A 27,643-nucleotide genomic window follows, 5' to 3' on the forward strand; every position below is an offset into this window, starting at 1 on the left:
ATTGCACAGTTGTTACCTGTTGCTGGTTTAACACACAGATCAAGTGAAGGAGATATGGGATGTTTCCAAGTGGTACCTTGGTGTCTGCTCTGAGATGTCCATACTGTGCCTTATAGCTCAGAGGGGAGTATGGGATGAACTTAAAATCATATTTTAAGCAATATTTGCACACTGATGACAGTCCTGGTTGCTCCCTGCTGATCTGGTGAATTCTGCAGCGTGATGGGACCCAGCTAATGATAACTGGGAACCAATTTATTGGTTGAAGGATGTGTAGGTGTTAACATGAGTAAACCTAGAAATCCCTGCTGTGGAATTATAACCAGAATGATGAATAACTTAACAATGATAGATCTCAGTCTGATATGTAGATCCAGCTGTTCTTGTGGGAACGGTAGGGTGTTGGGATGAATAGTTTGGCTTCCTCATTCTGTGAAAATTTGGGTTACAGAAGGAGGATTGTCTGTGACAATCCAAGCTGGAAGCTGGCAGAGGCTGGAGAGGTGGTACCCGGGGCATGCGTCTCATACCCCCACTCCTTATTTGAAATACTCTCTGGAGCTTAAAAGCAGCCTTGGGTTTGTGGTGCTGCAGTTACAGCTGATGTTGTCCATTATTTCAGTGTTTTGTAATCCATCTGCTACAGGGTTCTTTGAAGGATTTAGTTCTTCACTTGCAGCTCCTTTCTTAGAGTAATGTCCCAATGCTGACCCTGCAGAGGATCCCAGCGTGGGGTGGCTCCCATCAGTACCAGTTTGTTGGCCCTGCGTACAGGGCACGTTCTCTCTGTTCAGCTCAAAGATTTGTGTGCCACAGTGTCAAATTCAGGTCTTCTGGACCTCTCCCTGCTTAGTCTCACCCTGACAGTTCCTCTTCTCTTGCCTCCTCTGGGTCAGGTCCGCAAAGCTCTGCGTAGCACAGAGGCCTACGAGAACTTCCTGCGCTGCCTGGTGATTTTCAACCAGGAGGTGATCTCCCGGGCCGAGCTTGTGCAGCTGGTCTCTCCATTCCTGGGGTAAGTGCAGCCCCTTTCCTGCTCTGTTTCTCTTGTGGAGCCAGGAAAGAAACACTCACCTTCATGGTCTTCTGCACTGCCCTTTCCTATTCCTTTTTACAGAGAGATTCCCAGCTGTGTCCTGACAGGCAGCATGCAGGAGCAGTACAGGCGTTTCTTGCTGTGTGCCTTCCCTTTCCAGTAGGGGAAACAAAATTATTAGCAGCCTCTTAATGCAGTTTCTTGCTCTGGAATTATAGGTTATGTCATTTGAGAAAAGATCAACTGTCTAATTACACAGGAAATGTCCCCCCCAAAAATGCAGAGTGCTGATAGAAACTCACTAAAGTTTCCAAAAAGCAGCTGAATTCTGTCACAAAGTCAAAAATGTTAAGGAACTCCGTACTTTAAATAGGAATTTACAACTTCCATGATTGTCAGCAGTGTACAGAACAGCTATTAATTGGTTAAAACCAACAGATGTCCTCTCATCAACTTCGGGCAGCAGGTTTAGTGTTTCTGTTGCCTGGACACTGAGTTGCTGGTTCCAAAGGAGAAGGCAGTAGCAATATAAATTGGGTTCAGGACCCCATTACAGTAGCTACTGTGCAGAGAAACTGCCCTAAGGAGCTTCCACTCACTCTGTAGGTCCACTGGAATTAGTCAGGCATCAGAAAAGGTGCAATAGGTAGAAAAGGTGCAATATTTGACAAGAAAATTCAGTACTTTTCCCATCTACTGCCTGTGCTCCTAACTATAGGGAAAGATATAATACAGTTTTTTTTTTTTTTATTCTGGAGTTGGACATTATCTTTTGCCACACAATGAAAAAGCAATGAATAACTAGTGATTCAATTAGTAACAGGTTCAGTTCATCCTGTTGCTGGAGCTTTGCATGAAATGAGGACATGAGCAAATGCTGTATTTTAGATGAATAAATTTTTCAGGAAATTCTGCAAACAGGCAAACTTGGGCCTTGCAGGCAAAGGTTTCTCCATTATTTATGCTGCTCTGTGAAATCTGGGTGAAGCAATTGCTTGGCACTGAAACCTTTTGTGTAGTTACAGAATTGCCTTTTGGTTTCTTCTTGCTGCCTCTGGAAAGGGAGGATCTGGTTTAAGGTTCAAACCATTGGCAAACAATGAGGAATCTTGCCCGAGTTCGCTACCAGGGTAGTTTGGGGAGACCCAGGTGTGACTGTGCCACGACTGCTGTTCCTGTAGCAAAAGCTTTGACAGCTGCTCCTTGCTGGTCACTAATCGTGAAGCACCTTAGTTGCACCAAGAGAGCAATCCCCCACCTGATCAACAGCAGGTGCTTGCTTCCCATTTGGTCGGGCTCTGTGGGAGTGGGGTTGAGCAGAGTCTTCTCACCAGATTGATAATTTAGAGGCTTGTCTGTAGTAATCAGTTCTAGCCTCAGCATCGCATCTTGGTACTATTTGTGTTCTGTTTAGCTCATTTATCACTTCATTCCTTTTATTTTAGAAAATTCCCAGAACTGTTCACTTGGTTTAAAAACTTTCTGGGATATAAGGAGTCTGTTCACATGGAGACGTATCCGAAGGAGCGGGCTACTGAGGGGATTGCCATGGAGATTGACTATGCCTCCTGCAAGAGGCTGGGCTCCAGCTACCGAGCCTTGCCCAAGAGCTACCAGCAGCCCAAGTGCACGGGGAGGACTCCTCTGTGTAAAGAGGTAAGGCAGGGGCTGTGCCACAGAGGAAGGCTCTTCCCAGCCTCTTTACAGCATCGGAGCAAAAGCGAGCAAAACAGAGCAGGATGGGGGATTTCGTTTGTATGCCTGTTTTGGAAAGGTTCCTGGGGATGTCAGGGCACATCTGGTGGTGGTGAACATGGAGCTGGGGCAAGGCAGCTGCCTGCCCAGCACAGATCCATGCTGCTCCTGCACCCAGGCGTGTGCGGGCACAGCATCCTGGCTCAGGATCACCACGGCGCGTGTGGCAGCCCGAGGGGGGCACACCCAGGGAATTCCTGGTGGCACTCCTGTAAACATCTGGATCATATCCAGAAGCTATTGCACAGGGTGAGGTGTCAGTCTAGGAACTGGGTTATGCTGGAAGCTGGCTGGGAGTTGTGCTACCCACGTGGCTTTGATGGTTGGCATCAGCTCTTCTCCAGCAGCATTTGTGAGAGGTTTGCATAGAGCGTTGGGGGGCAGCTGGAGAAAAACCTACTGAGTAGTTATGGTGGTTAATTACTGACATACCCACTGCTCCTTCATCTTAGTTACCATGTGTTATATGAAAGGAATGTTAAGATTGCAAACTTAAGTAGGAGATGACAAAACTGGTTTTCTGTGTGGTCTTAATGTGATCTCAGAGGTCCTTTACAAGGCAGTGTATAATTCAGGATACCTTTTTACCTAAATTCTCACTTGGCCTGCTTTCATAGTTGTCTCCAGGCCAGCTTTAAAAGAAAATCATGTTTTCTCTAGACAGATTCTCCCACGTATTCCCTCAGATGCCTCTATCTTTCTCCCTGAAATGCTGAATTTTTAATCCATGTCTTGACATGTCTCTCAAAAGCTTCTTGTGTGATGCAGTTAGAAACTTCTCTCCCTGTGAGAATCTAATGACTTAGTTGTTCAGGCTTTGGGTTTATGAAAACTGGACCTGGCTCTCAAGTCTGCCTGCCAAAATCATTGTTTCTTTGCCTTTAGCCTCTTTGAGGTTGTTGTTGGTCTTTTTGTTTGTTTGCTTTTTAGTGGTCTGCTCCTATATTGAAAGTGCTGAGCTGTTTTGTCAGGAAAGGTGATATTGGGGTGTGGTTTTATATTTACAATTAGCCTTATTTGGAGGCAGCAACTGTGTCCTAACAGTCAGGGCTGCTGTGGTGACGATACAGTGTTGATGGTAAATCACACATGGGGAACCAGCTGGTTGCAGCTGACTAATCCAAAGAAGCAGAAAAAGCTCCTTTCACCTTTATTTTCCTCTTCTCCCGCAAGGTTTTTCCTCACAGCTCCAGCCTATGAACTTTTCAGGCTGCCTGGCTGTTTGGGTTCTGGCTGTTTGGTGTTGCCCTGTGAAAGCTGGGCTTTGGAAGGAGCACACACTTCTTCCAACTGGGAATTAGATTATCCCATCAGAAGAGTGCTCTTGAAGCTGGCCAGGTGTGAATCTCTTGCACACTAATCATGACTCTTGTTCTGTTTCCCTGAAAGGTTTTGAATGACACCTGGGTCTCCTTCCCGTCCTGGTCTGAAGATTCCACATTTGTGAGCTCCAAGAAGACACAATATGAAGAGCACATCTACAGGTGTGAGGACGAGCGTTTTGAGGTAAATTGCTTTTCCTTGGTTCTTGTCTCAGAAAGCTCTGTTCTGTGAACAGTTAATGAGTTTGATGTAATGATACCTTTAGTTCTGCATCTTTTATTGTGTCTGCCACCTGGGTTTTGGTATAAAAGCTTGTCTTCTCTTCATGAAAGAAGCAGTGGCTGCATAACCACTGAGCTGCCACCCCTGCCCCTTACCTTTTCTGTAGAGCTCTTCATTCACCTGCTCCACATAAAACTGTTGAATGGCCAGCATGGAATTGTTGCATCTTTTCTGTTCTTCTTGCCCATGAGGTGCATGAGAACATGCATTCCCCTGTAATCATCTGCAAAGCAATATGTTCAGGATATTAAATGACTGACATTTTGACTGGAAATGGAAGTTAGCTGGGCAATTACCTGAATCTGCACAGATTTGGCACGTCCTTTTGTTGAATAACTGTCAATTGTGTTCTGTTCCCAGCTGGAAGATGTAATTTCCGAACAGTATCATTCTAGTAGCTTTTAAATTCTTCCACAGTATTATTTGGGTAACAGATGAAATGTAATTGGATTATTTTAGAGCAGCTGAACACCAAAGTGCTCGAGTACACCTTGTTAAACAGGCGCAGCTTCTTGTTTCATGTCACTTGAATGTTTGCCTCGGTGAAGTATCATGTTTTGTCTATTCAAATGCTACGGCTAATGCACTGTTCTCTCCAGCTGGATGTTGTCTTGGAGACCAACCTGGCAACCATCCGTGTTCTCGAGGCAATCCAGAAGAAGCTGTCTCGCTTGTCTGCGGAGGAGCAGGCCAAATTCCGGCTGGACAACACCCTGGGGGGCACCTCGGAGGTGATCCACCGCAAGGCTCTCCAGAGGATATACGCTGACAAGGCAGCCGACATCATCGATGGGCTTCGCAAGAACCCCTCAGTGGCTGTTCCCATCGTGCTGAAAAGGTACTGACTGCCCTGCACCCTGCCCCAGGGTCCCTTCCGAAGGGTAATGCACTGTATGCTGTCCAAATTTATGGAAAAGTGGCTGATTTCTACCCCTAAGGAGTGCTGCCTCCACGAGGCTGTAAATTTGCCCCAGAAGGTTGTGGCTGACCCACCTCTGGAAGCGTTCAAGGCTTGGAGCAACATGGTCCACTGGAAAATGTCCCTGCCCATGGCAGGGGGTGGAACAAGATGATCTGTAAGGTCCCTTCTGAACAAAACCATTCCATGATTCTGTTATTCTGTGAAACAAAAAAGTTCATTTCTATTCTGGACAGTTGGTGTATTCCATAATAATCACCTAGAGGGAGTTGCCCTCCTGAAGCAAAATCCTTACAGCTCAGCTGGAAGGATATAGAGCTTTTTTCTGTCTCTTCCTCAACTTTTTCTTCCCTGGTGTCAACACTGTGTGTAAGATAAGGGAATTGTTGTCCCAGAGCTGACTGTGATCCCTTTCCAAATCCTATGGGCCTACATGCCCAGATCGTGGTATTTCTGCTATCCCCAGATTCCCTGAAGAATATTTCTGTTGTCAGCCTCCCCTTCCTCAGTTAAAGGGGAGTGGATGCAGCAACTGGTTGAGGTGTGTAAGCAGCACATGCTGGTTTGTGTCTGTGGGACTCCTGGTCCTGTGTGTTGGAGTTCTGGAGCTGGATGGAGCAGCCTTCCCAGAATACATGCAAGGTCCCAGTTTCCTTACCCTTCTTGGATTGAATCAGGGATGCTTTGCTCAGCATGCTCAGTCAAGGTTCAGGAGTGCATTCCCAGGGTACTCAGGTGTGCATGCTTTGTTCAGTTGTCCAAACTAAGCTGCCCCTGTTCCACAGGTGGAGTTTTCTGTGGATTTCTGAGAGACTGGGGCCAGCTTTTGTGCCTTCCCTGTCCCTTTATTCCTTCCCTTGGGGCTGCTTTGTTTCTGTGTGGTTTTACCTAAATGTTAAAGAAACACAGTGTTCTCCAGAAGGGTGTGTCCACAAGGCACCTTCTGGAAAGCTCCTTTCTGTGGGATGTCTTTGATCCAGGCCCATTTCATTGGGAGTTCAGCTCTTGTCAACACTCACCAAGAACCACGGGCCGAGACTTTTCTTATATGCTCACCTCTTAGCTCACCTTTGTTTTCTTGATCCAAGGTTAAAGATGAAAGAGGAAGAGTGGCGAGAAGCCCAGAGAGGATTTAATAAAGTCTGGCGAGAGCAGAATGAGAAGTATTACCTGAAATCCTTGGACCACCAGGGCATCAACTTCAAGCAGAATGATACCAAGGTCCTAAGGTCAAAGAGTCTCCTCAATGAGATTGAAAGCATCTATGATGAGGTGAGATGGTCGCCAACAGTTTCCTTCCCTCAAGCTTATGTACTTCGCTAGTGCAGTTTCAGTTCCTGTTCCTCACAGCTTGATGAGGGAGAAAATCTGTTCCACTGGTGGAGCTTTCTAGCAGGCTCTTAGGTGGTGGAAAGGGATTGTTTAGGCTAACTTTTATGCTGTTTCTCCTTTGTAGAGGCAAGAACAGGCTTCAGAAGACAATGCTGGAGTCCCCACAGGCCCACACCTCTCACTCGCCTATGAAGACAAGCAGATCTTGGAAGATGCTGCCTCTCTCATCATCCACCATGTGAAGCGGCAGACAGGAATCCAGAAAGAGGACAAGTACAAAATCAAGCAGATCATGTATCACTTCATTCCAGACCTGCTGTTTGCTCAGCGAGGTGAACTCTCGGATGTGGAAGAGGAAGAAGAAGAGGAAATGGATGTGGACGAAGCTACTGGGGCTGCAAAAAAGCACAACGGTGTTGGGGGTAGTCCTCCCAAAACCAAGCTGATGTTCAACAACACGACAGCCCAGAAGCTGCGGGGCATGGATGAGGTCTACAACCTCTTCTACGTGAACAGCAACTGGTATATCTTCATGAGGCTGCACCAGATCCTGTGCTTGCGGCTGCTGCGGATCTGCACCCAGGCCGAGCGGCAGATCGAGGAGGAGACGCGGGAACGGGAGTGGGAGAGGGAAGTGCTGGGCATAAAGCGAGACAAGAGTGACAGTCCTGCCATCCAGCTGCGACTGAAGGAGCCCAGTGAGTGATTTCTGGTGGGAGGCTGGGGGGAAAATGGTGTTTCTGTTTGCAGTGTGGTTACAGAGTGTGTGGCGTCTTCAGGCACATGACAGCAGTGACCCATTAAGATGGGCTCTCTTTATGGGGAGATGGGAAGATGTAGATGGGATTTGGGCTAGCAGAAGGATAATAGGCAGTAGTTATTTCATAAGAGCTGTCATTGTACACTTGTATATCCTTGAATTCCCTGAGTAAAACCTTTCAGAAATAAAAAGCTCATGGAGGAGGCTAGGTCTAGAAAGCAAGAGATTATGAAAATACCTGTGGCCTTAAAAGGTATGATTCTATGTACAAAGATTTATGTCTATAAAGGACAAGTTTAACTTACTCTTCAGGACCAAAACTCACAGCAACCCTTCCTGGGGGTGGTGTGCCCATCTCTCTCTCCCCTTCTCTCCTGCTGCAGTGGACATTGATGTTGAGGATTACTACCCGGCCTTCCTGGACATGGTGCGCAACCTCCTGGACGGGAACATGGACTCGTCGCAGTACGAGGACTCGCTGCGCGAGATGTTCACCATCCACGCCTACATCGCCTTCACCATGGACAAGCTGATCCAGAGCATCGTCCGACAGGTGGCTGCCAGCAGGGCCGGGGGCTGGGTGGGGCAGGGCAGAGAAAGCAGGCAGGTTGTTTGCTGCAGTGAAAACCCAGGCTCGCGTTGGAGGCTGCAGTGTATGCCCACGTGGGGAATTTCAGGGGTAAGAAGGTAAATTCAGGGTGTTTCTTCACCCAGCTCTCTAAGCCTCATAGTGGAGAAATTATAGAAATTGATTTCTGATCTGTTTTAATTATTGAGAATATCCTCTACAAAGTTCTCCTTATTTTCCAGTTGTTTTAGGATGTAAGTGTTCAAAGCATGTCCAGAGCTAATCTTGCTTTAGCATTGAAAAAAAATAAAAAAAGGAAATTACATCTAAATAGTTTCTTTCCTTTCCATCAGTGCTGTAGGAGTGCACACTTTTTCTAAAAACCTTTTGTCTCTTTTATCTGGCTGCTGGAGTAGCTCATTTTGGCTGTTAAACTCCAATCCTTTTATTGGGTTGGTAGGAAGAATGTGTGAGCAAAGGAAAAATTCTTATGTCTTTTTGTAGCATAAAGAACAAAAACAGATACAAGGGGCTGAAGTGAAATAGCTTGAAAGGGCTTTCCTCTTTCAGAAGGGCAGAGCTGCTTTTCAGAAGCCCTTCAGTCCAGAGATTAACTGAATTCAGAAGACAGTTGGGAGACCTTTGATTTTTAAACTTACACAAAATATGGATTTGATCTTAAACCTCCCACCCCTCTCCTCAGGCACAGCAGCAGCCCCTTGGTGAGCAGAGGACATGCTGTGTCACAGAGCTCTGGCCCTTCCTCCCCTGCTGCTGATCAGAATGTTCTCTGTGTGTAGTTTTTCTCTGAGTAGCTGTGCTTTGCCACCTGCTAATTTTTCTAAAGATATTGTAGGTTTTTCACATAGTAGCAGAGATCATCATCATCATCAAGTGGAAGAAACAAAGGGATTTTTTTTTGCTTGAGCTCAATCCCATTGTCACACCCTTACTTTGTTCTATTCCGATGGGGTGTAGCAGCCTCCCTGACAAACCCCTTCCCCCATTGCTCCTGTTTGCAGCTCCAGCACATCGTGAGCGATGAGATCTGCGTGCAGGTGACAGACCTGTACCTGTCAGAGAACAGCAATGGAGCCACAGGAGGGCTCCTGGCGTCCCAGTCCTCCCGCACGCTCCTGGAGGCCGCCTACCAGCGCAAAGCCGAGCAGCTCATGTCCGAGGAGAACTGCTTCAAGGTAAGCTCTGAACCGCAGTGTAAAACCAGCAGGAGCTGAGGGGATGCCTCAGAAGGGAGAGGCACTGGTCCTTTAAAAAAGTGCCTTGTTTAGGCAACCAAAAATGAACACAATTAACTCCATCCCAGCCAAAACCGGCGCACGCATGGCCAGCTTTTTGAACATAGCTTAATGCTTCTGTAAGGGCCCCTCAGAAATGAAGTTTCGAGGAGGAATATATTTCCTGGAACAGCAATGAATATCCCCAATGCTTCACAGCAGCTTTGGGCTGTATCATACTGACTGCTTGGCTGCCACTGCTTTTGATTTGTTAGCTCAAACTCTCCTGTTTCTCTGGTGTCTCCATTTTCTCGGTTGTTGGGAGATCTGCCACTATTCACTGGGCATTAAATCACTGCTGCCTGCCTACATTGCTAATAAACGCATGCTAATCAATTCCATAACTTCCTTTGCTAAAGAGGCAGGAAGTGGTCAGGCCCTTTCTGAGCCAGAAAACTACTTTGGATAAAAGCCTGAGTGTATAGTATCTCTTCCCATGCTCTCAAACTTACTTTGAGCACCCAAGAAGCCCCCAAAACTGACAACTTGCTTCATTGTTCCTTTGCCCCAGTGAGAAGTGAAGGTGTTTGTTTCTATTTCAAACCTCCTCTTGCTGAAGTTCCTTCTGCTTTTTCTTTGTAGCTGATGTTCATTCAGAGCAGAGGTCAAGTTCAGTTAACCATTGAGCTGCTGGACACAGAAGAGGAAAACTCAGATGATCCTGTGGAAGCAGAGGTAAGGGCAGCTTCTCCAGAGAGCTCACTGTGATGGTCAAGGTTGCCCTGGATCAGAGTGTCCAGCTGAGTCGTGGTCTGTTAACACAAGACAAAGAAACATCAAGGACGTGCCGTAAAACTTCCAGTGATGTGAGCAGGCAAATCCTTCTTGGTTTATTTTGTATTAGAAAATACTCAAAACCACATAAAGAACCGTTGTAGCTGCCTTTTTGGGCATAAGGTGCACAGAGCCTTCAGAAGGGATGTTGTGTTTTTCTGCATGGCTTCCAGCTTAGCCTCCTCAGCCCTCACCCGTTGTTTGGTGGGAGGGCAGTGGCTGATGTGTGCTCTGTGCTTGCTTCCAGCGCTGGTCCGACTACGTGGAGCGGTACGTCAACTCTGATTCTACCTCCCCTGAGCTCCGCGAGCACCTGGCCCAGAAACCCGTCTTCCTGCCCAGGTGAGTGGCCAGGCTGTGCTGGGAAAGGCCCTTAAAGCTCATCTCATTCCATCCCCTGCTGTGTGCAGAGACATTTCCCACTAGACCAGGTTGTTCCAAGCCCTGTCCAACCTGGCCCTGAGATCCACCACCTAAGCTGAGCTACACCCAGCTGTGCAGTGCCAGGAGTGGGTGCTAATTGCAAGAGGGATTCTCTGGTTTGCAGGAATCTGAGGCGGATCCGCAAGTGTCAGCGTGGTCGGGAGCAGCAGGAGAAGGAAGGGAAGGAGGGGAACAGTAAGAAGTCCATGGAGAACTTGGAGAGCCTGGACAAGATGGAGTGTAAATTCAAGCTGAACTCCTATAAGATGGTGTACGTGATCAAATCAGAGGATTACATGTACAGGAGGACCGCGCTGCTGCGAGCTCAGCAGGTAGGAGCCAGCCAGAGAATGGGGTGTGCTGCTGGTGTTTCCTGGGACCCAGGGGAAGGAAGGAGGTGTTGCCCTTCCAGCTGTTTGGGAAGCTGTAAAGGTTTGGGTTTATCCAAGATGAAAAGAGCTTGTGACTCTAGATGGGTGAAATTTAGGAGGGTTGCACTGGAGGAAACTGATCTGGCCATTTGGATGCTTTGACACTCTCATTATCTCATCTAACGGGCATATTTCCATCCACTTCTATAGTGTATTTATGTTTCTAAAACAACTACTTACCTTGTTTCTTGCTGATGAGATACAGGTAGTGGCTTTAGTTCATCAGTTGTAAAGTAATTCTCTAAAACTTTGCATCCACATCAGTGAGAGCGTTTTATTGCAGCATAGTGACTGAAATGCTGCTACTGAGGATTCTGATTGAATTCAGTCTATCTCATTCAACTGGCACAAACCTCAGGAAATATAAGCTTATAAGCAGGATACTGTGTGTAACAGCTCTTCACAGAGAATCTGAGTATAAATTCTTGAAGTGTTAAATACGTAGTGTGCAGCTTAGCTCTTGGTTACTGGAATACACTGAGGAGCTGTAGAAGCTACACTGGATTTTGGAAAACAAATCTATTGGATTTAGCAGGTAACACCCCAAAGCAGTCAGTCTTTGGGAGAAGAGCAAACAAACAATAAAATCTGTAAGTTTTAATCTGGAGGTTTAATGATATTGGCTGTTTTCAATTATGACTGTACCCATGACTTTATACCATATGTCCTCCATTTTACATTCCTTAGGCCCCAAAAAAGTGCACAGCTCTTCCTCTCCTGATGTTTCTGTTAAGTCAGGGCTTCTTAAGCCTGTTAGACCTGATCTGGATCTTAATTTTCTGTAGCAAAAGTGTCCCCAGTATGTGTAATGCATATTGAACTTGCTCTTTCCTGGGACTGTGCCCCTCTCTCGGGGGGCTGGGATGGACCCCGAGGGCTGGGAAGAGCAGGACTTGCCTGGTCCTGGGTGCTAGCAGAGGAGATGGCAGCATCTGGGCAATGCAGAAGGGACTCACTCTGAGCTGGGCATGCAGCTTTCAGGCTCCCCCTGGATATGTTCTGTGTCCCCAGCCTGTGAACTGCTGTGTTAAACAAAGAGCATAAACTTTTTTATATTTCTGAGCTCATTTTGCCATATTTTTCCTTGGAGAGGAGCCCTGGGGGGACCTTCATCAGTGTTGCCTCTGTTGTTAGTCCAGTGCCTGCATTACAAATCGCCGGTGTGTTTGATCCCCTTGCCTGTCTCGACCAGTAGCCAAGCTTGGTGTTATGGTGCAGTTTGGGGGTCAAAGCTGCCTTTTCCTAACGCCTCTCCCTGTTTCTGCAGTCCCACGAAAGGGTGAGCAAGCGGCTGCACCAGCGGTTCCAGGCCTGGGTGGACAAATGGACCAAGGAGCACGTGCCCCGCGAAATGGCAGCCGAGACAAACAAGTGGCTCATGGGTGAAGGCTTGGAGGGCTTGGTGCCCTGCACCACCACCTGTGACACAGAGACCCTGCACTTTGTCAGCATCAACAAGTACCGCGTCAAATACGGCACGATATTCAAGACACCCTAGGAGTGCCCCGGGGCGAGGGAAGAGCCCGGGAGATGTGTGTGTGTGCGCGCATCCAGGGAAGGAGGGAGATGCCTTTCTCCCCTCACTGTGTATCTCGTAACATGGCCACTTGACTAGTGCGTGGCTGGTACAGCCTGTCCCGGCGGGATTCCCGGTGGGGACGCGGATCTCCGCCCGGGGCCGTGGGCTGCCGGCCCTTTCCGGGCAGGAAGGACCCTTCTCTGAACTGAGCCATCCCAGAGAAACACCACGAGCTCGTACACACCAGCAGCGTTGAGGTTTTGACTCCCCGGAGGCCCTGAGCGGCGAGGGAGGGGAACAGGATGCTCTCCACCGCCGGCCCGCTGGGATGTGTCCCCAAAATCCGCAGGTGCTGTCGCCGCCGGATTCTCCTCTCCTCGCGGGCTCCGGCGTGCGGCCGTGGGGCAGCAGACCCCGGGTTCCTCTCGCTTCCTCCCCTCCCTCCCAGGCTGGACTCACCCTGTGCAGATCGGTCTGTCCTTTCTAGTGCCAGTGGAACTGTTTTATTTTTATTTTGGGTTTTTGGTTTTTTTTTTTTTTTTTTTTTGGTTGTTTTGTACCTGCTTGTTTACTAGTCTCTCCTAGTGCCATGCACCAGCTTTTCACACACATGTACGTACACACACACAGCAGAGAACAACACGATTTTAACATGTTCCCCTCCTTTTTTGTAAATAAATGTACAAATTGTCAATTTTTGTTTTTTTCCTTTTTGTTTTTTTTTTTTTATTAAAGGAATTATGCTTGATGTGCTAGCATAACTGTACTAGCTTCTTGTGTACCATAGTACCAGGTGGCTTGAGAATTAGTACCGACAGACAGACCGATGGAGACATTTATTACACTTTTTACCAAAGGGAGTTATCATTGTAGTGCTTTTGTGTGGAAACTTTTTTCTCCTTTTTTTGTAAATAAAAAAAATAATGTCTTTGTTCTTAACTGGAGGAAGACACTCGCTCACCCACAGCCGTGTTCCTGGTCTGAAAGGCACTGTTGCAGCATGCAGGTTTTGGGGTGGGAGAGGGGGGAGGGAAGAGGGAGGTGTGATCCCAACCCCTTTTCTACAGCTGGCAAGAGGAAACAGCAGAGGCAGCATGTGCGTTTGGGGGTTAAACAACTGAGGTATAAGCAGCCTGAAAGAAATATAAATATAGAGTATATAATTTTAATTTTTTAAAATGTTTGGCTTTTTTCCTGGTGGGTAATTTTTATCCACCTTGTCTTCCAGCTCCAAGGATCTTCGCTTTTGGGAAGCGTTGCTGAGCAACTTAGCTGGGGCTGATTGTGCTGATGTGTTTTTCCCTTTCTGTGTTGGAGAAAACATCATGGGAAATACCAAGCCAATATTTGACAGAGCTGCTTGCTCTGTGTGTGTGTGTGTGTGGGCAAGAGAAGGAGGAGGGACTGGGAGGGGGGTCTGGGTGCATTTCACTCCAGAAATCCGCATATGGGATATATATTTTTTTAAGCAGAGAAATTTAACACTGGCAGATATTTAAAATGCGGGGGAAGATTCTGAATTTAAAAATAAAGAAGTCAGCACAGACTTTGTAAGCCACTGCACCATGTCTCCTCAAAAGGAGGTGGCTTTCCTAGCAAAAATCCATGCTGCCAGTCCTACACCCCCGGAGTGGCTTCCTGGATAGGGAGCCACGAGCAGGGCTCTGCCACGGCCTCAGCCCCTCCCAGGGGACAGCAGGTTCACAGAAGGGCCTGGGTTGGAAGTTCCAGATTCTCTCCTCCTGCCACCACAGCTCCTTCCCTGCTGCAGAGAGAGGCCGGGGAGCAGGGCTGGAGGGGGACCTGGAGCCGGGGTGGGAGTCACAGCCCCGAGGGGCCACGAGTCATTGGCAGCCAATGCACAGCCCGCAGGTCTGCAACGGGAGCCTCCTATGGAGAAGAGGGAGAGAAGGAAGAGCCCAGCAGGGCATTTTCACACTTCGTTAGCAATAAATCGCCCTTTTCTCCTCTGCTGTAACCAGGCAGGCAGGGGCTCTCCTATCCTCTTCCACTCCAAAGGTGTCATGCACTCTCCCCGATTCTTTCTCCCCTTTTTTTATTCTGGTGTATGCTCAAGGTGATGTGGAAGGGAAAGCCTTTGGTGATTTAGCCTTTTGGCCGGATTGGAAGTACCAGCTGCTGCTGCTTGGTGGGGTCCTGTGCCTGCATGTCACTGAGCCAAGGGGGGCTGGTGCAGGTGTCTGGGACACACCCTGGGGACACCTCTGCCTCTGGTGCTCCAGCTGACATCCCAGCTCTGCTCCCAGTTACAATAGCAGAGGTTTGCTTTTTTTCTAATTTTCTTTTTATTTGATCTTGCTTTTTGTATTCTGTAACGTGATCCTCGGCCCACAACCCATGTGATTTCTATACCAATGTTGTAAACCTGACTGTAGCACAGTACTTCCATTAAAACATCAGGGCTGAGCATCGTGTACAGATTCTTCCTTCCCTCCTGGTGATAGTGTCAGTTTGGGGTGATTTGGAGACAAACCAGGACATGGAGAGGAGGATGCAGGATTGCTTAGGCTGAGGGACAGTGATGAGGGGGGTTCTGCCTTCTCACCCAAGGAGTGCTCAGGGTGGGATAAGAATCTTCTCCCAAACTTGACAAGCAAACACATCCCCCCGAGAAGCATCAGAGACACAACCATGGTCGCAAGGAGCTCTCCGCAGAAACGAGCAAGAAACTTGTCTGTTCGCTCATAAAATCTCCCTTAGGGCTCTCGAGCAGCCACCTCCAAGCACTCAATGAGGAAGAAGATCAACTCGTGTCTTCACCAGGGAGAGCCTGTGAGGACTCCCCTGCACAAATAACTCTGAGACACGAGCTCCAACCCCACCACGGGCACAGCACCACCGAGACCTGCTACTCACATGGGCCCGAAAGACTCTCCCACTTGAGCCGGCCCGAATTCCTGCACGACAGCCTCCTCGTACGGGATGCGCCGCGGAGTCTGGGAGGAGGAGAGATGGAGGCCACAGGAGGGCGATCCCGGGGCCGCCCCGAGCCCCGGAAGGTCTCCAGGCGGTTTCGGTGCGGGCTCCGGGCGGGCTCCGGGTCGGCCCCGGGCGGGCTCCGGGTCAGCCCCGGGCGGGCTCCGGGTCGGCCCCGGGCGGGCTCCGGGCGGGCTCCGGGTCAGTCCCGGGCGGGCTCCGGGCGGGCTCCGGGCGGGCTCCGGGTCGGCCCCGGGCGGGCTCCGGGCGGGCTCCGGGTCAGTCCCGGGCGGGCTCCGGGTCGGCCCCGGGCGGGCTCCGGGCGGGCTCCGGGTCAGTCCCGGGCGGGCTCCGGGTCGGCCCCGGGCGGGCTCCGGGTCAGCCCCGGGCGGGCTCCGGGCGGGCTCCGGGTCGGCCCCGGGCGGGCTCCGGGTCGGCCCCGGGCGGGCTCCGGGTCGGCCCCGGGCGGGCTCCGGGCGGGCTCCGGGCGGGCTCCGGGCGGGCTCCGGGTCGGCCCCGGGCGGGCTCCGGGTCAGTCCCGGGCGGGCTCCGGGCGGGCTCCGGGCGGGCTCCGGGCGGGCTCCGGGCGGGCTCCGGGCGGGCTCCGGGCGGGCTCCGGGCGGGCTCCGGGCGGGCTCCGGGCGGGCTCCGGGCGGGCTCCGGGGCTCGGTGGCGCCTGCGCCGCGCGGGGCGGGGCGGGGGCTCGGCCGCTGCCATGGCCGCGATCAAGAACCGGCGGACGGCCCTGGAGCGAGTGGAGAAGTTCCTCTCCGACACCTACTTCACCGACTGCAACCTGCGGGGCAGGTGGGCGGCGGGGGGACTCTCCGGGGCACCCCCGGGATGGTGGGACAAGCCCTGGTGTGTCCCCCCGGCGTGGGGACGCTGCCCCGGGGCGCTGCCGGCCGAGGGTGCGGGGCTCGGGGACTCAGCGGGCTCTCGCCGAGGGGATGAATCTCACACACACATACACACACGGACACAAACATACACACACACACGGACACAAACATACACACACACACGGACACAAACATACAAACACACACGGACACAAACATACAAACACACGCAAACACACACAAATACACACATACACAAACATACACAAACACACACAGACACACAAACACACACGAACACACACATGCACAAACGCACACACGCAGACACACAAACACACACGTACAGAAATACACACACGCACACATGCACACAAGCGCACACACACACATACACACGTGCACACACACACACACATATACACACCCACACACACACGTGCACACACACACACACACACGTACACACACACGCACACACACACATACACACACGCACACACACACGCACACACATGCACACACAAACACACACAGACACACACACACATACACAAACACACACAGACACAAACACACACACAGACACACAAACACACACACGAACACACACATACACAAACGCACACACACACACACGTACAGAAATACACACACGCACACATGCACACACAAACACACACACACACACACACACACATACACACACGCACACACACTCTCCTTCCTCACTCGGCATGGAGCGCTGCCTCGGGCCTCCGTGGGCCCCTCAACCCCCAGCCCTCCCCTGCCACCCGCGGTCACCAGGGCCCTTATTACTCTGCTAGCATTATTGAGGGTGTTGGGTGGTGGCAGGGCGACCCAGCCGTGCTCTGAAAGCTCTCTGTACCACTGCTGGGGCAGTCTGCGTGGGACTGATCTTGTTCATGTGTCCTGGCCCTCTCCAACCCCAGGCTTTTCGGGGACCGCTGTCCGCCGGCATCGCTGTCCTACTTCCAGACTCCGCGGCGCATCCCGTACGAGGAGGCTGTCGTGCAGGAATTCGGGCCGGCTCAAGTGGGAGAGTCTTTCGGGCCCACGTGAGTAGCAGGTCTCGGTGGTGCTGTGCCCGTGGTGGGGTTGGAGCTCGTGTCTCAGAGTTATTTGTGCGGGAATCCTCACGAGCTCTCCCTGGTGAAGACACGAGTTGATCTTCTTCCTCATTGAGTGCTTGGAGGTGGCTGCTCAGGAGCCCTAAGGGAGATTTCATGAGCAAACAGACAAGTTTCTTGCTCATTTCTGCGGAGAGCTCCTTGCGACCATGGTTATGTCTCTGATGCTTCTCGGGGGGATGTGTTTGCTTGTCAAATTTGGGAGAAGATTCTTATCCCAGCAGTGTCAGATCCCGGCAGGGGTTCCAGAAGGGCACAGGTTAAATGAGGCCAGGCAGCATCCTCGTGTGTGAATCCCATCAAACTCGTGGGCTGTCCCCACTCCGGTTTTTCCACGGAGGGCTCTGAGGAAGTGTGGTTTCCCTCGGGAGAAGGTCACACAGTGGATTGAGGTTGCTGCTTGCTCTCTTCCAGGTGGGAGACGTGCTGGTTTAAGGTGGAGCTGAGCATCCCCCCGGCATGGGCAGGGCGGGAAGTGCACTTCATCTGGGAGAGCGATGGGGAGGGCATGGTGTGGCGAGATGCCCAGCCTGTCCAGGTATGGAGACACGGAGCAAGGCTGTGCCAGGTGCTCTGCTATGTACACTGTGGTGACCTTTGGAGCCCCTGCCATGTTCTGTGGTGGTGCATGCAGGGCTCTGTTCCTGTTCTTGTGCCAACAATTATCCCACAGCATGTGGGACCAGCCCCTCTGTCCAGCTGGACTTTGGGGTATCTTATCCTGCCCATCCAGCCTGCTGCCATGGACCTCTGCTGACACGTGCTGAATGTGCCATCTTCCTGTGCAGGGATTGACTAAGGAAGGTGAGAAGACCAGCTACATCCTGACAAGAAGCCTGAAAGAATCAGAGCCCCACAGGTGGGTGGTCAGGCGAGCAGAGCCCCCCACTGCTGGGGGACCTTGGTGTTGTTGGAAGCCAAGAGGCTGAGGACACGCACATCCTTGTCTGTGTCCTGGTGCTTGTGACCTGCTCCCTGATGGTTTCCTCTTGTCCCCACAGCCTGACACTGTACGTGGAGCTGGCCTGCAATGGGCTCTTTGGAGCTGGCAAGGGCAGCATGATCGCCCCTCCAGACCCAGACAGGAGAGTTACCCTGAGCAAGGCTGAGCTGGTTGTCTTCAACAGAGATGTCTATGAACTGCTGGTGGATATGGAAATACTGCTGGACATGGCTCAGGTCTGGGTGCTCCTCTTCCCTTCTTTCACCTTTTCCTCAGCTCCATTGCATCTCCTCCTCATGCTGTTCTGTGACTTGAGACCTTAGAGGAGAAAATGTTTGCTGCTTCTGCTTTAGCACAATTGACACTGGGCTTGATGATCCTCGTGGGTGTCTTCCAACTCAGGATATTCTAGAGTAGGAGAAAACTGAACTGAGAGAAGCCACAAGTGTTTTTTCATCCTCTTCCTGCTCCAAAGCAGGATATGTTAACCACAGTCCCCTGGAATGGGCATATGGGATTTGGAAGGCATGTGAGAAAAGGCAAAAGGCTGTGTTTGTGAAGCAGGAGCATGGTGTTTACCTGTTATGACTGCCTGAGATAGATGTTGAAAGGAGGTAGGAGGTTCTCCTGGAGGCAGGTGACATCTGAGCTCATACAGTGGCCAGTCATACCTTTATCCCTCTCAACCCCAGCTCCTCGGGGAGGAAAACCAGAGGAGTTTCCAGGCACTGTACACTGCCAACCAGATGGTCAACGTGTGTGATGTTACTGACCCCTCCACCTTCCCTGCTGCGCGTGGCCTGGCTGCAGCCATCTTCAGCCAGAGGAACGGCGAGAGCCAGCACACCATCCATGCCATGGGACACTGCCACATTGACTCTGGTGAGAGCAGCACAGCGCTCCTCTCCTCTCACCTGGAGGCCAGACTGTGCTGCCCAGCGGGAGAACAGGCTGCCCTTGTGCTCCAGGCACAGGATGCCATGCCTTGAGAGAAGGGAATGGGCCCTCTGTGCTGTCCCATTGCTGGTGTGTCACTGGGGCAGTGTTGGGAGTGTGGGTCTGGCTAGCTGTGCCCTTTGGAACACTGGTGGGACTGGGGATGAGGGGTGAATTACAGTCTGCTGTCTTCCACCTGTTGGGCTTCAGCCCTCGATTTCCCATCCCAGGAGGGGTTTCAGAGGTGTTCCAGCTCTGTGAGGGGCTTGTGTTAGGTAAATAATAACCATGGTGGGGCCATGCCTGTCCCTGCAGCCTGGCTGTGGCCGTATGAGGAGACCATCCGTAAGTGCGCCCGGAGCTGGGTCACCGTGGTCCAGCTGATGGAGCACAATCCAGAGCTGACCTTTGCCTGCTCCCAGGTGAGAGATCTCCCTCTGCACACCTCTTCTCAGCTCGTGGCAAGTTGCTTCTCCAGCTAAAGGAGGTGGGGGGATGTGACGAAGCAGAAGTGTTGCAGAGGGAAGGGACGGGTTGTGGGGGGAGCTGGGGCTGATCCCTGTGCTCTGGCAGGCCCAGCAGTTCGAGTGGGTGAGGAGCTGCTACCCCGGGCTCTATGCACGCATTCAGGACTTCGTGGCCAAGGGACAGTTCATTCCTGTTGGAGGCACCTGGGTGGAAATGGTGAGTAGCATGGTGAGCCTGGCTTGCCACACCCTCCTTGTGCCATCCTCTGGGACCAGGCCTGACATTCAGGGGAGAACAGGGCCTTTGCTGAGCCTTCTGGTGGCCCGTGGTCTCCAGGCCTAGGAACAGCAGCTGTCTGAAGCGTCCAGCTTAGCACAAGTACAATCCTCCCAAATTGTTCCCCGAGAAAGGAGCTCTGGACTCCCTAGTGTGTTCCTCCTTTCCCCTGTGCCGAGCCTTGCTGAGGTTCTCCCCGTGATCTGCCAGGCCAGGTGGGTGGGAATGGAGGTCTTACAAGATCTCTCCTTCCCTGGTTCCTGGCTTTCCTCATGGACTCCCTGTGTCTTCCCCCCAGGATGGGAACCTGCCCAGCGGGGAGTCCATGGTGCGGCAGTTTCTCCAGGGACAGAGGTTCTTCCAGGAGCAGTTTGGCCGGATCTGCTCGGAGGTGCTTGTTCTTTTCCATCACGCCTTCCTTGCCCACCATCTCCTTGCCCCCCTTGCTCTTTCGGAGGTGGGGTGACTTGTGTGTGTCCCTCTCCCTCTGCTGCCGTGCTCCCAGTTCTGGCTGCCGGACACGTTTGGGTACTCAGCCCAGCTGCCCCAGCTGATGCGTGGCTGTGGGATCCAGCGCTTCCTCACGCAGAAGCTCAGCTGGAACCTGGTGAACTCCTTCCCGGTGAGCTGTGCTGTCTTCTCCCCAGGGATGGACTGTGGGTGCTGGAGTCTTCTGCAGGGCTGGACCACCTGTTGGTTCCACAGTTCCTCAGTTCAGCTAACACAGGCTCTGCTTCCAGAAGCCACTAGGTTTTGGTGGCAGTGATGTTCTGTCAGGCTTTAGGAGAGAGGAAGGACGTGACTGGAGATCCCAGCCAGGCCCCTGGCCTAGGTACTCCTACTTCCAGATGGGAAGCTGTGACTTGTGTGTGGGTTCAACAGACAGCAAATCCAGCCCCTGCCCTGGTGACATTCCCTGTTCTTGTCCTCTCCTTGAACTGATCCATCAGGGCATCCTGCACCTCCCTGGAGAGAAAGTGAAGGCCCAGTTTGAATCCTGAAGAGGCTCTGGAATGCTTTTGTGCACCGCATTTTCCCTTCTCTCCCCTCCAGCATCACACCTTTTTCTGGGAAGGCATTGACGGTTCCCAGGTCCTGACCCATTTCCCCCCTGGTGACTCCTATGGGATGCATGGGCGAGTGGAAGAGGTGAGTGAGCTTGCCAGACCTGCAGGAGAAGGGCAGTGCCAGCCCCCTGAGGCCAGGTGTGAGGCTCCTGGGAGAGGGCACTGCCTGGGAAGGGAGCAGGAGATCTGGCAGCATTGTTGGACAAAGGCTGTTGGGGTGCCTGACTCCAAGATGTGCCCACACTTAATTTAGGCACTTTGGGCCAGGGAAGAGGAGCAGGACTGGGCTTTGCATCCTAAAGACTGACCTGGCTTTCTTGTATGGAGCTGTGGGAGCTGGGGCTGGGTTCCAGGGGATTGCAGCTGCCAAAAAAATCCCTCCAGATGCTGAAAACAGTGAAGAACAACAAGGACAAAGGCCGTGTGAACCACAGCGCATTCCTCTTCGGCTTCGGGGATGGAGGAGGGGGACCCACGCAGAAGATGCTGGATAGGATGAAAAGAATGAGTAACACAGATGGGCTGCCCAGGTGAGAGGAGAGCTCCCATCCTCTCTCCTGCCAGGGGCATTTGCTTTGAGCCAGGCCTGGCCTTCAGCAGCCAAAAGAAAGGAAGAAGGGCAAGCAGAAGGCTGGGCAGGATTTTCAGGGAGATGGACTCTCTCCATCAAGAGCTGTAAGAACAGGTCCACAGGGCAGCTGTGGGCTGCTTGTGACCCCTCAGGAGAGCAGTGGGGTGAATGGCCAGCACAGCAGCTGTGCCTGGCAGTCACCACCTGCCTGGGGAATGTCCACAGGAAAGGGACAGAGTCACAGGGTCACTGGAGAGGGGTAGGAGAAGGGTGAAGGGAATACTTTGTATGGTTGTGTTGCAGTTCCTGAGGCCTGTTATCCATGGCTAATGGATGCACCATTAGCCATGTCACAGGCTTCTGCCCAGCTCATCACTGTCTGTGTGTCTGTCCCGCAGGGTGCAGATCTCCACCCCTGACCAACTCTTCTCTGTCTTGGAGAAGGAGTCATCCCAGCTGTGCACCTGGGTGGGAGAGCTCTTCCTCGAGCTGCACAATGGCACCTACACCACACAGGCCCAGGTGAGGGTCCCACTCCCAGGCAAGGGGCCCATGCAAGCCCGTGATACCTGCAAGCACCCAACCCTGCTGCACTGGAGCTGGGATTCTGCTGCTGGTGTGAGAGATCCACTCCCAGCTACCCATTTCCTCAGCATCTTCCTTCTGTCCTTAACTGGCACCAGATAAAGAAGGGCAATCGGGAATGCGAGCGGATCCTCCATGACGTGGAAGTGCTCAGCAGCCTGGCTGTGGCTCAGGACACGGCGTTCCAGTATCCTGCCAGCCAGCTCCAGCAGCTCTGGAGGTGAGGGAGTGTATGAGCACTGGTGGTACTGGGAGAGAGTTCAGTGCTGCTGCACTGTGTGTACACAACCCCTGCCATAAACTGATCTGGAACCTACCTGGAAAGAATCTGCTGCTTTGCTTGATTCTTCTGCTGAAAGATAACACCAAACCCTCACTGCTCTGCTGTCTGGAAGCTTCATTTCCTAGCGAAGTGTGTCTTCCTCCCCAGTTTTGGCTTGTTTGAGCTTGTGCAATGACGTATCTCGTAGCCCTGAGGGGTAAAAACAAATAGCTCTTCGTGCCTGTGGTTGTGGTTTACTGAGATGGCATTGGCGAGCCCTAACATGAAGGGATTTAAAGGATGCTGTGGAAAAAATCCTTTTCTCTCAAGTGTTGGGTAATGGGGGGATAGGGAACAGTTATTTTGTCTGTCTTGCAAACAGGGCTCTTGTTTGAGAGAAGAACTTGTGCTAAGCCAGCACAAAACCATTGCTCTCTGCTGCTTTCTTCCCTGGTGTCTGCTCTCTGTTTTAGGTTATTGCTGCTCAACCAGTTCCACGATGTCCTGCCAGGCAGCTGCATCCAGCTGGTGGTTGAGGATGCCCTGCAATACTACACGGGTGAGCAGGGAGTTTGGCTAGGCGGGCGCTCACCTCTGGGAGCAGGTCCTGCCTGGTGGGGCTGCGGGGAGGTTCCAGCCTGGACTGTCGGGCCAGCCTCAGCAGATGTGTCTGAAATAATGTTAGATTAGCAGGGAAGGCAAGGGAGTGAGCACCATCCCAATTTATTGGCTTTTCTGCTTGCTGCTGGCATGCCAGGATAGACTCCCACCAAGGTTTGTTTCTGCCTGCCCAGGGGTGCTTGCAGGAGCTTCGTTAACCAGAATTTTCCAGCTGAGCTGGCACAGCTCATTGTAATCTTTTAATAACAAAGTTGAGAATAATTATACACTTGAATCACTAATAGATAATAATAATTAATGATAATTAGCAATTGTAGCTTGGAAGGAGATAAAGTGTGTGTACATTGCACGGGGAGTGCCAGAAGCTCTCTCAGAGCCAACTCAGGCCCTTTTCTTGCCCAGAGATCCGCAGGGCTGGTGCTCAGCTGCAGGAGGAGGCTGTGCAAGCCCTGTGCAGGGATCTGCTGCAGCCCGAGGCGTGCAGCACCCCGAGCACCCTTGTGTTGAACACCTTGTCCTGGGAACGCACCGAGGTGATCTCCAGGCCTGGGCCAGATGGGACAGAGGCTTTGGGTATGTCTGACCTGGGAGTAGCTCTTTTATCAGAGTTCCTTACAGGGGCAGAGATAGCTAACATGGAAATACTCTGCCTCTCTCTGCCTTGGGGAGGGTTTTATTGACTGTTCAATTTGACCTTCGGACAGCTTGAAAGGGGATGAAGTCCCCTGAAGCATGCATGAAGAAGAGGAGGGTATGGGAGGAGGCAGTAGATCTGACATGACAGCAGCAGGGCAGCAGTGGTGTCACTTAGGGTTCAGTCTGGGGTGAGTGAACAGAACCTCTTTGCTTTCCAGCTCTGGTGACAGTCCCCAGCATGGGCTATGCTGTAGTGCAGGAGCCATTTGTGCCTCCTCAGCCTGTGGCAGTGAGGAAACAGGTGAGCACAAGGCAGATTTCCTCAGGTCTGTGTTCCCCACCTCAGAGGTTTTTTGAGGAGAAATCAGGGTTAGGGTTGAAAGGGAGGAGAAATCTAAGGAATCCACTTGTTAAATTTGCATTGGAGGCACTTAGCCCCCGCAGCTGTGGGTCTGACACCTGTGTCTGGCCTTTTCCCAAGGAGGATGGCTCCGTTACCATGGAGAATGGGGTAATTGCTGTCCGCCTGGACGTGATGGGGCGCCTGACCTCTCTTCAGCTGCTGGACTCAGGGAGGTCTGTGTCACTCAGTTCCTGACCCTGAGCTCCTCAGACTTCTCCCAGGACTTCTCACTATGTGCCTTTCTCCACTGCCAGTCCTTCTGATGCTGCTGTTCCCCTGTTCCACTTTCTTTCAGAGAGTCAGTCCCAGATGGCTGCTATGCCAACCAGTTTGCACTCTTTGATGATGTTCCCCTCTACTGGGATGCCTGGGATGTGATGGATTATCACTTGCAAACCAGGTAGAGGAGCAGTGTGTGCAGCACTTGGATTTTGGCTTTGTGCTGAGGTTCTTGCTTCCCTGTCAGTCCTAGCTGTAAGAGAGCATTCCCTCTGGAGAAGTGAGTGCCTGCTGTGTGTGGCTGCATTGGGATTTGGATCTAGCAGGCTGAGCCTATCTCTGCCTTCATTCCTTTCTCCAGGAAGCCAGTGACAACACTGCTGAAGCCTCTGGAAATCAGCCTGGCTGGGGGCCTGAGAGGAAGTGTGAGGTTCTCCCTGCAGGTCGGGAAGAGCAGCACCTTAACCCAGGAGATCATCCTGGATGCCCTGTGCCCGTACCTCCGCTTCCTGACCCAGGTTTGGCCCGTGGCTGCTGTGTGACATCCCGTGCAGCTGGGAGCTGGGGAGCTGAACCTTGTGCCTGAATTATATCCCCCCCTCCCTGTTTTCTTCCCTGCTGCCTGTCCTCCTCTGCAGCAAGCAGTCTAAGGCTGGGGGTCCCAAGGGTGGAAGTGGGGCCCACCAGTTCATCCCTGTTGAGACTCTGGTGTGTTTTTGTTGTAGGTGACGTGGACTGGCTGCTGCACACCGGGACACGAGAAGTGCAGTCTCTGCCTGTCAGTCCCCCATGGTGACATCCTTCTGCTGCCACATTTAGGTCGAGTGGAAGGAGGCTCACAAGTTCCTGAAGGTGGAGTTCCCCGTGCAGGTCCGGAGCACAAACGCCACCTACGAGATCCAGTTCGGGCACCTGCAGCGGCCGACGCACTGGAACACGTCCTGGGACTGGGCTCGCTTCGAGGTGAGCAGGGAGCTGCTCTGGCCTGGGGCTCGGCTGCTCCTGCTCCGTGTGCTGAACTCATCCTTGGTGCCTGCTGCAGGTGTGGGCTCACAAGTGGCTGGATCTCTCTGAGCATGGCTTTGGGGTGGCTCTGCTGAACGACTGCAAATACGGAGCGTCGGTCCACAGGAACATCCTCAGCCTCTCCCTGTGAGTTAGGGATGGGTGAGGGGGGAGATGCTGTGGCACTCTGCCTTCTGAGGTGTCTCTTGGAAATCAAGGCAACCTGCTCCTAAATGACCTTAGTTACAACAAGGAAATTGTCTGCTGAGTGGCTGTTTTCTGAGAATTTGGCTGACTTACATTATCTTAATCAGGACTAATTCCTGTGAACTGTGCTCAAAGACAATCCAGGCGAGATCAGACTCATGTTTGTAGCAGGTAGCTTTTCTGTTGCTAACCAAAATGTACCCCAGGAAGGGAGGCTTAAGGAGAAGAAAGGAACAGGAGTGTTAATGCTACAGGTGCATACAAAGCTAAAAGGAACTGCCTATTTCAGTTTGACTCTGTCAGCCACAATTTTCACAGGATAAACACCCCAGTTTTTTAGCTTCTGGAACTGTCCAGGGTCTGTTTGCTGTTGTGTTTTTGTTTCCACTTCAGGGCCCAGCCTCGAGGTAGCAAGGGAAGCAGTTGTCTTGTTGTGACAGTGCTCTGGGTGACAGTGGGTGCTGCCAAGGCACTGGTCTCACTTAACCTCATGTTGCCTTAGGCTGAGAGCACCCAAGTCCCCTGATTCCACGGCAGACATTGGGCACCACGAGTTCACCTACGCTGTGATGCCTCACCAGGGTGAGTGACAGGGCTGGGCCCCACGGGGACATGCAGGGTGGGAGCAGCTCCAGTGAGCCTTGGGGTGAGCGTGCCTCTGGCTGTGTGTGTACAGAGGCTGACCAGAGAGAGGTTCTTGTGCTGCAGGCTCCTTCCAGGAGGCCAGTGTGATTCAGCAAGCCTACAACTTGAATTTCCCCCTCCACGTGCTCCCAGCCAGCAGTCCCCAGTGCCCAGCCTGGAGTGCCTTCTCTGTCAGCTCACCTGCCATCGTGCTGGAGACTGTCAAGCAGGCAGGTGCTGGGGTAGTGGAGGGGAGGGCACAGGGGCTAAGGTGCTGTTGTTGAGCAAGGCTTGCCCTTTCACCCACACCAAGTGGTGGTCAGGCTCAGCTGAGCACAGCAACTTGTGTTGGAGAGGCTGTGCCTGTCTCATCTCTCTGAACTCCCCAAAGGCCGAGGACAGACCTGAGGCTGTGGTGGTTCGTCTCTACGAGGCCCATGGCAGCACAGTCAGCGCCTGGCTCCAGACCTCCCTCCCCGTTAAGGAGGCGATGCTGTGAGTCCATGCCAGAGGGCTGGGGGTGCTTGGGGATGGAGATCAGTCCTTCAGCCTTGTGCTTTGTCCCCCAGCTGTGACCTCCTGGAGCGTCCGATTGCACAGGGCCACCTGCCTGTGGAGCAGCGGGGCCTGAGGCTTTCCTTCACACCCTTCCGTGTGCTCTCCGTCCTCCTGGTCCTGCTGACACCAAACATCGCCCCTTGCTGATGCTGCAGCCACCTGGACCAGCACTGTGAGCTTGTTCCCCATCCCAAGAGTTGTGCAGGGTGACAGAACCCAGGCCTGGTTCAGGGGCTCCGTGTGGTGGAAAAGTCTCTCCTCCAACCCAAGCTTCCAAAGAAAACTCTGCAGCCTCTCGTTGTTCAGTCTCAAGGCAGTTTATTGCAAGTTATCTGAAAGATATTCTTCTCGGGCTGCTGTGGTTTGCTCACAGCTCAGGCAGAGGCACACACACACCCTGACATCCTCTCTGACCCCGACTGCTTCTTCTCTCCCCGCCAGGGCTGCTGCTGTCTTTTATATGGTACATTACGTGTTAAATGTTTATAGTTTTTCCCCAATGCCTATTACCTATATTAAATGGTGCTTTTCTACTCTAAACCAATCCATAAATGCCAACATCACCAGGAACATGGATGTAAGGAAGAAGAAAGAGGAGGAACAGGACTGGCCTACATTCCTCCATCTTAAAACCTCTGACCCCCATGTACAAAATAAAAACCCACCCGTACAGGTGTTAAAACCCCCCTGTACAGCACTCAGAAATTCTTCCCTTTGTGACTACTTCTACTCTAGTATCTAAACTTTCGTGACTTCTTGTTCTTCCTGCAAAGTTGGTGAATCATTCAAAGGCTCAAACTCAAAATCACAGCTGTTTCCAGCTGCCTGCCAGGGTCTCAAATGCTTCTGACCTGGACCTGGAACATCCAAAAATGTCTGAGGGACATTTTGAGTTCCAACAGCTGGGCAGCAGTT

The 27,643-nt window shown here is 51.9% G+C and overlaps 2 protein-coding genes across 9 annotated transcripts in view; both read left to right on the forward strand.

Annotated features, from left to right (window-relative positions):
• Nucleotides 1–13,380, forward strand: part of SIN3A (SIN3 transcription regulator family member A) — a 31,941-nt gene extending 18,561 nt beyond the window's left edge. For all 4 annotated transcript variants that reach the window (XM_021547334.4, XM_021547333.4, XM_077785834.2 and 1 more), the window contains exons 10-21: nt 897–1,015; nt 2,482–2,692; nt 4,181–4,297; nt 4,996–5,234; nt 6,404–6,587; nt 6,772–7,345; nt 7,791–7,960; nt 8,998–9,171; nt 9,853–9,945; nt 10,292–10,386; nt 10,592–10,799; nt 12,166–13,380. In XM_021547334.4, the coding sequence (XP_021403009.1) occupies nt 897–1,015; nt 2,482–2,692; nt 4,181–4,297; nt 4,996–5,234; nt 6,404–6,587; nt 6,772–7,345; nt 7,791–7,960; nt 8,998–9,171; nt 9,853–9,945; nt 10,292–10,386; nt 10,592–10,799; nt 12,166–12,396 (2,415 nt within the window). In that variant the 3' untranslated portion in view covers nt 12,397–13,380. The remainder of the gene's footprint in view (nt 1–896; nt 1,016–2,481; nt 2,693–4,180; nt 4,298–4,995; nt 5,235–6,403; nt 6,588–6,771; nt 7,346–7,790; nt 7,961–8,997; nt 9,172–9,852; nt 9,946–10,291; nt 10,387–10,591; nt 10,800–12,165) is intronic.
• Nucleotides 13,381–16,052: 2,672 nt separating this feature from the next.
• Nucleotides 16,053–27,433, forward strand: MAN2C1 (mannosidase alpha class 2C member 1). Of its 5 annotated transcripts, none has more exons than XR_014957564.1 (26): nt 16,053–16,161; nt 17,150–17,275; nt 17,762–17,885; nt 18,136–18,206; nt 18,349–18,526; nt 18,983–19,172; nt 19,542–19,648; nt 19,800–19,910; nt 20,269–20,361; nt 20,476–20,592; nt 21,024–21,119; nt 21,422–21,567; nt 22,007–22,130; nt 22,292–22,413; nt 22,929–23,014; nt 23,479–23,649; nt 23,931–24,013; nt 24,194–24,288; nt 24,411–24,515; nt 24,696–24,852; nt 25,060–25,297; nt 25,377–25,486; nt 26,049–26,128; nt 26,255–26,400; nt 26,562–26,665; nt 26,740–27,433. XR_014957564.1 is itself a non-coding variant. In XM_031505770.3 (26 exons), exons 1-26 carry the CDS (start codon nt 16,070–16,072, stop codon nt 26,873–26,875), a joined length of 3,114 nt encoding a protein of 1,037 aa, XP_031361630.3. In that variant the 5' UTR covers nt 16,053–16,069; the 3' UTR covers nt 26,876–27,433. The 5 variants fall into 5 exon arrangements, 2 of the variants coding, with proteins under 2 accessions (XP_031361630.3, XP_085444603.1); XR_014957563.1 differs by having other exon boundaries at nt 25,154–25,297; nt 26,223–26,400; XR_014957565.1 differs by having other exon boundaries at nt 26,223–26,400; nt 26,740–27,268.
• Nucleotides 27,434–27,643: the final 210 nt, after the last annotated feature.

This window comes from Lonchura striata, chromosome 10 (assembly GCF_050655825.1).
Source record: "Lonchura striata isolate lonStrDom1 chromosome 10, ASM5065582v1, whole genome shotgun sequence".
Lineage (NCBI taxonomy): Eukaryota > Metazoa > Chordata > Aves > Passeriformes > Estrildidae > Lonchura > Lonchura striata.

Excerpts from the sequence above, each read along its gene's own strand:
- MAN2C1 (XM_031505770.3), top strand. The coding sequence starts at position 16,070 with ATGGCCGCGATCAAGAACCGGCGGACGGCCCTGGAGCGAGTGGAGAAG. Across the intron at positions 18,207-18,348 it reads AAAGAATCAGAGCCCCACAG|CCTGACACTGTACGTGGAGC; the intron begins GTGGGTGGTCAG and ends TTGTCCCCACAG. Across the intron at positions 24,516-24,695 it reads GATTATCACTTGCAAACCAG|GAAGCCAGTGACAACACTGC; the intron begins GTAGAGGAGCAG and ends TCCTTTCTCCAG.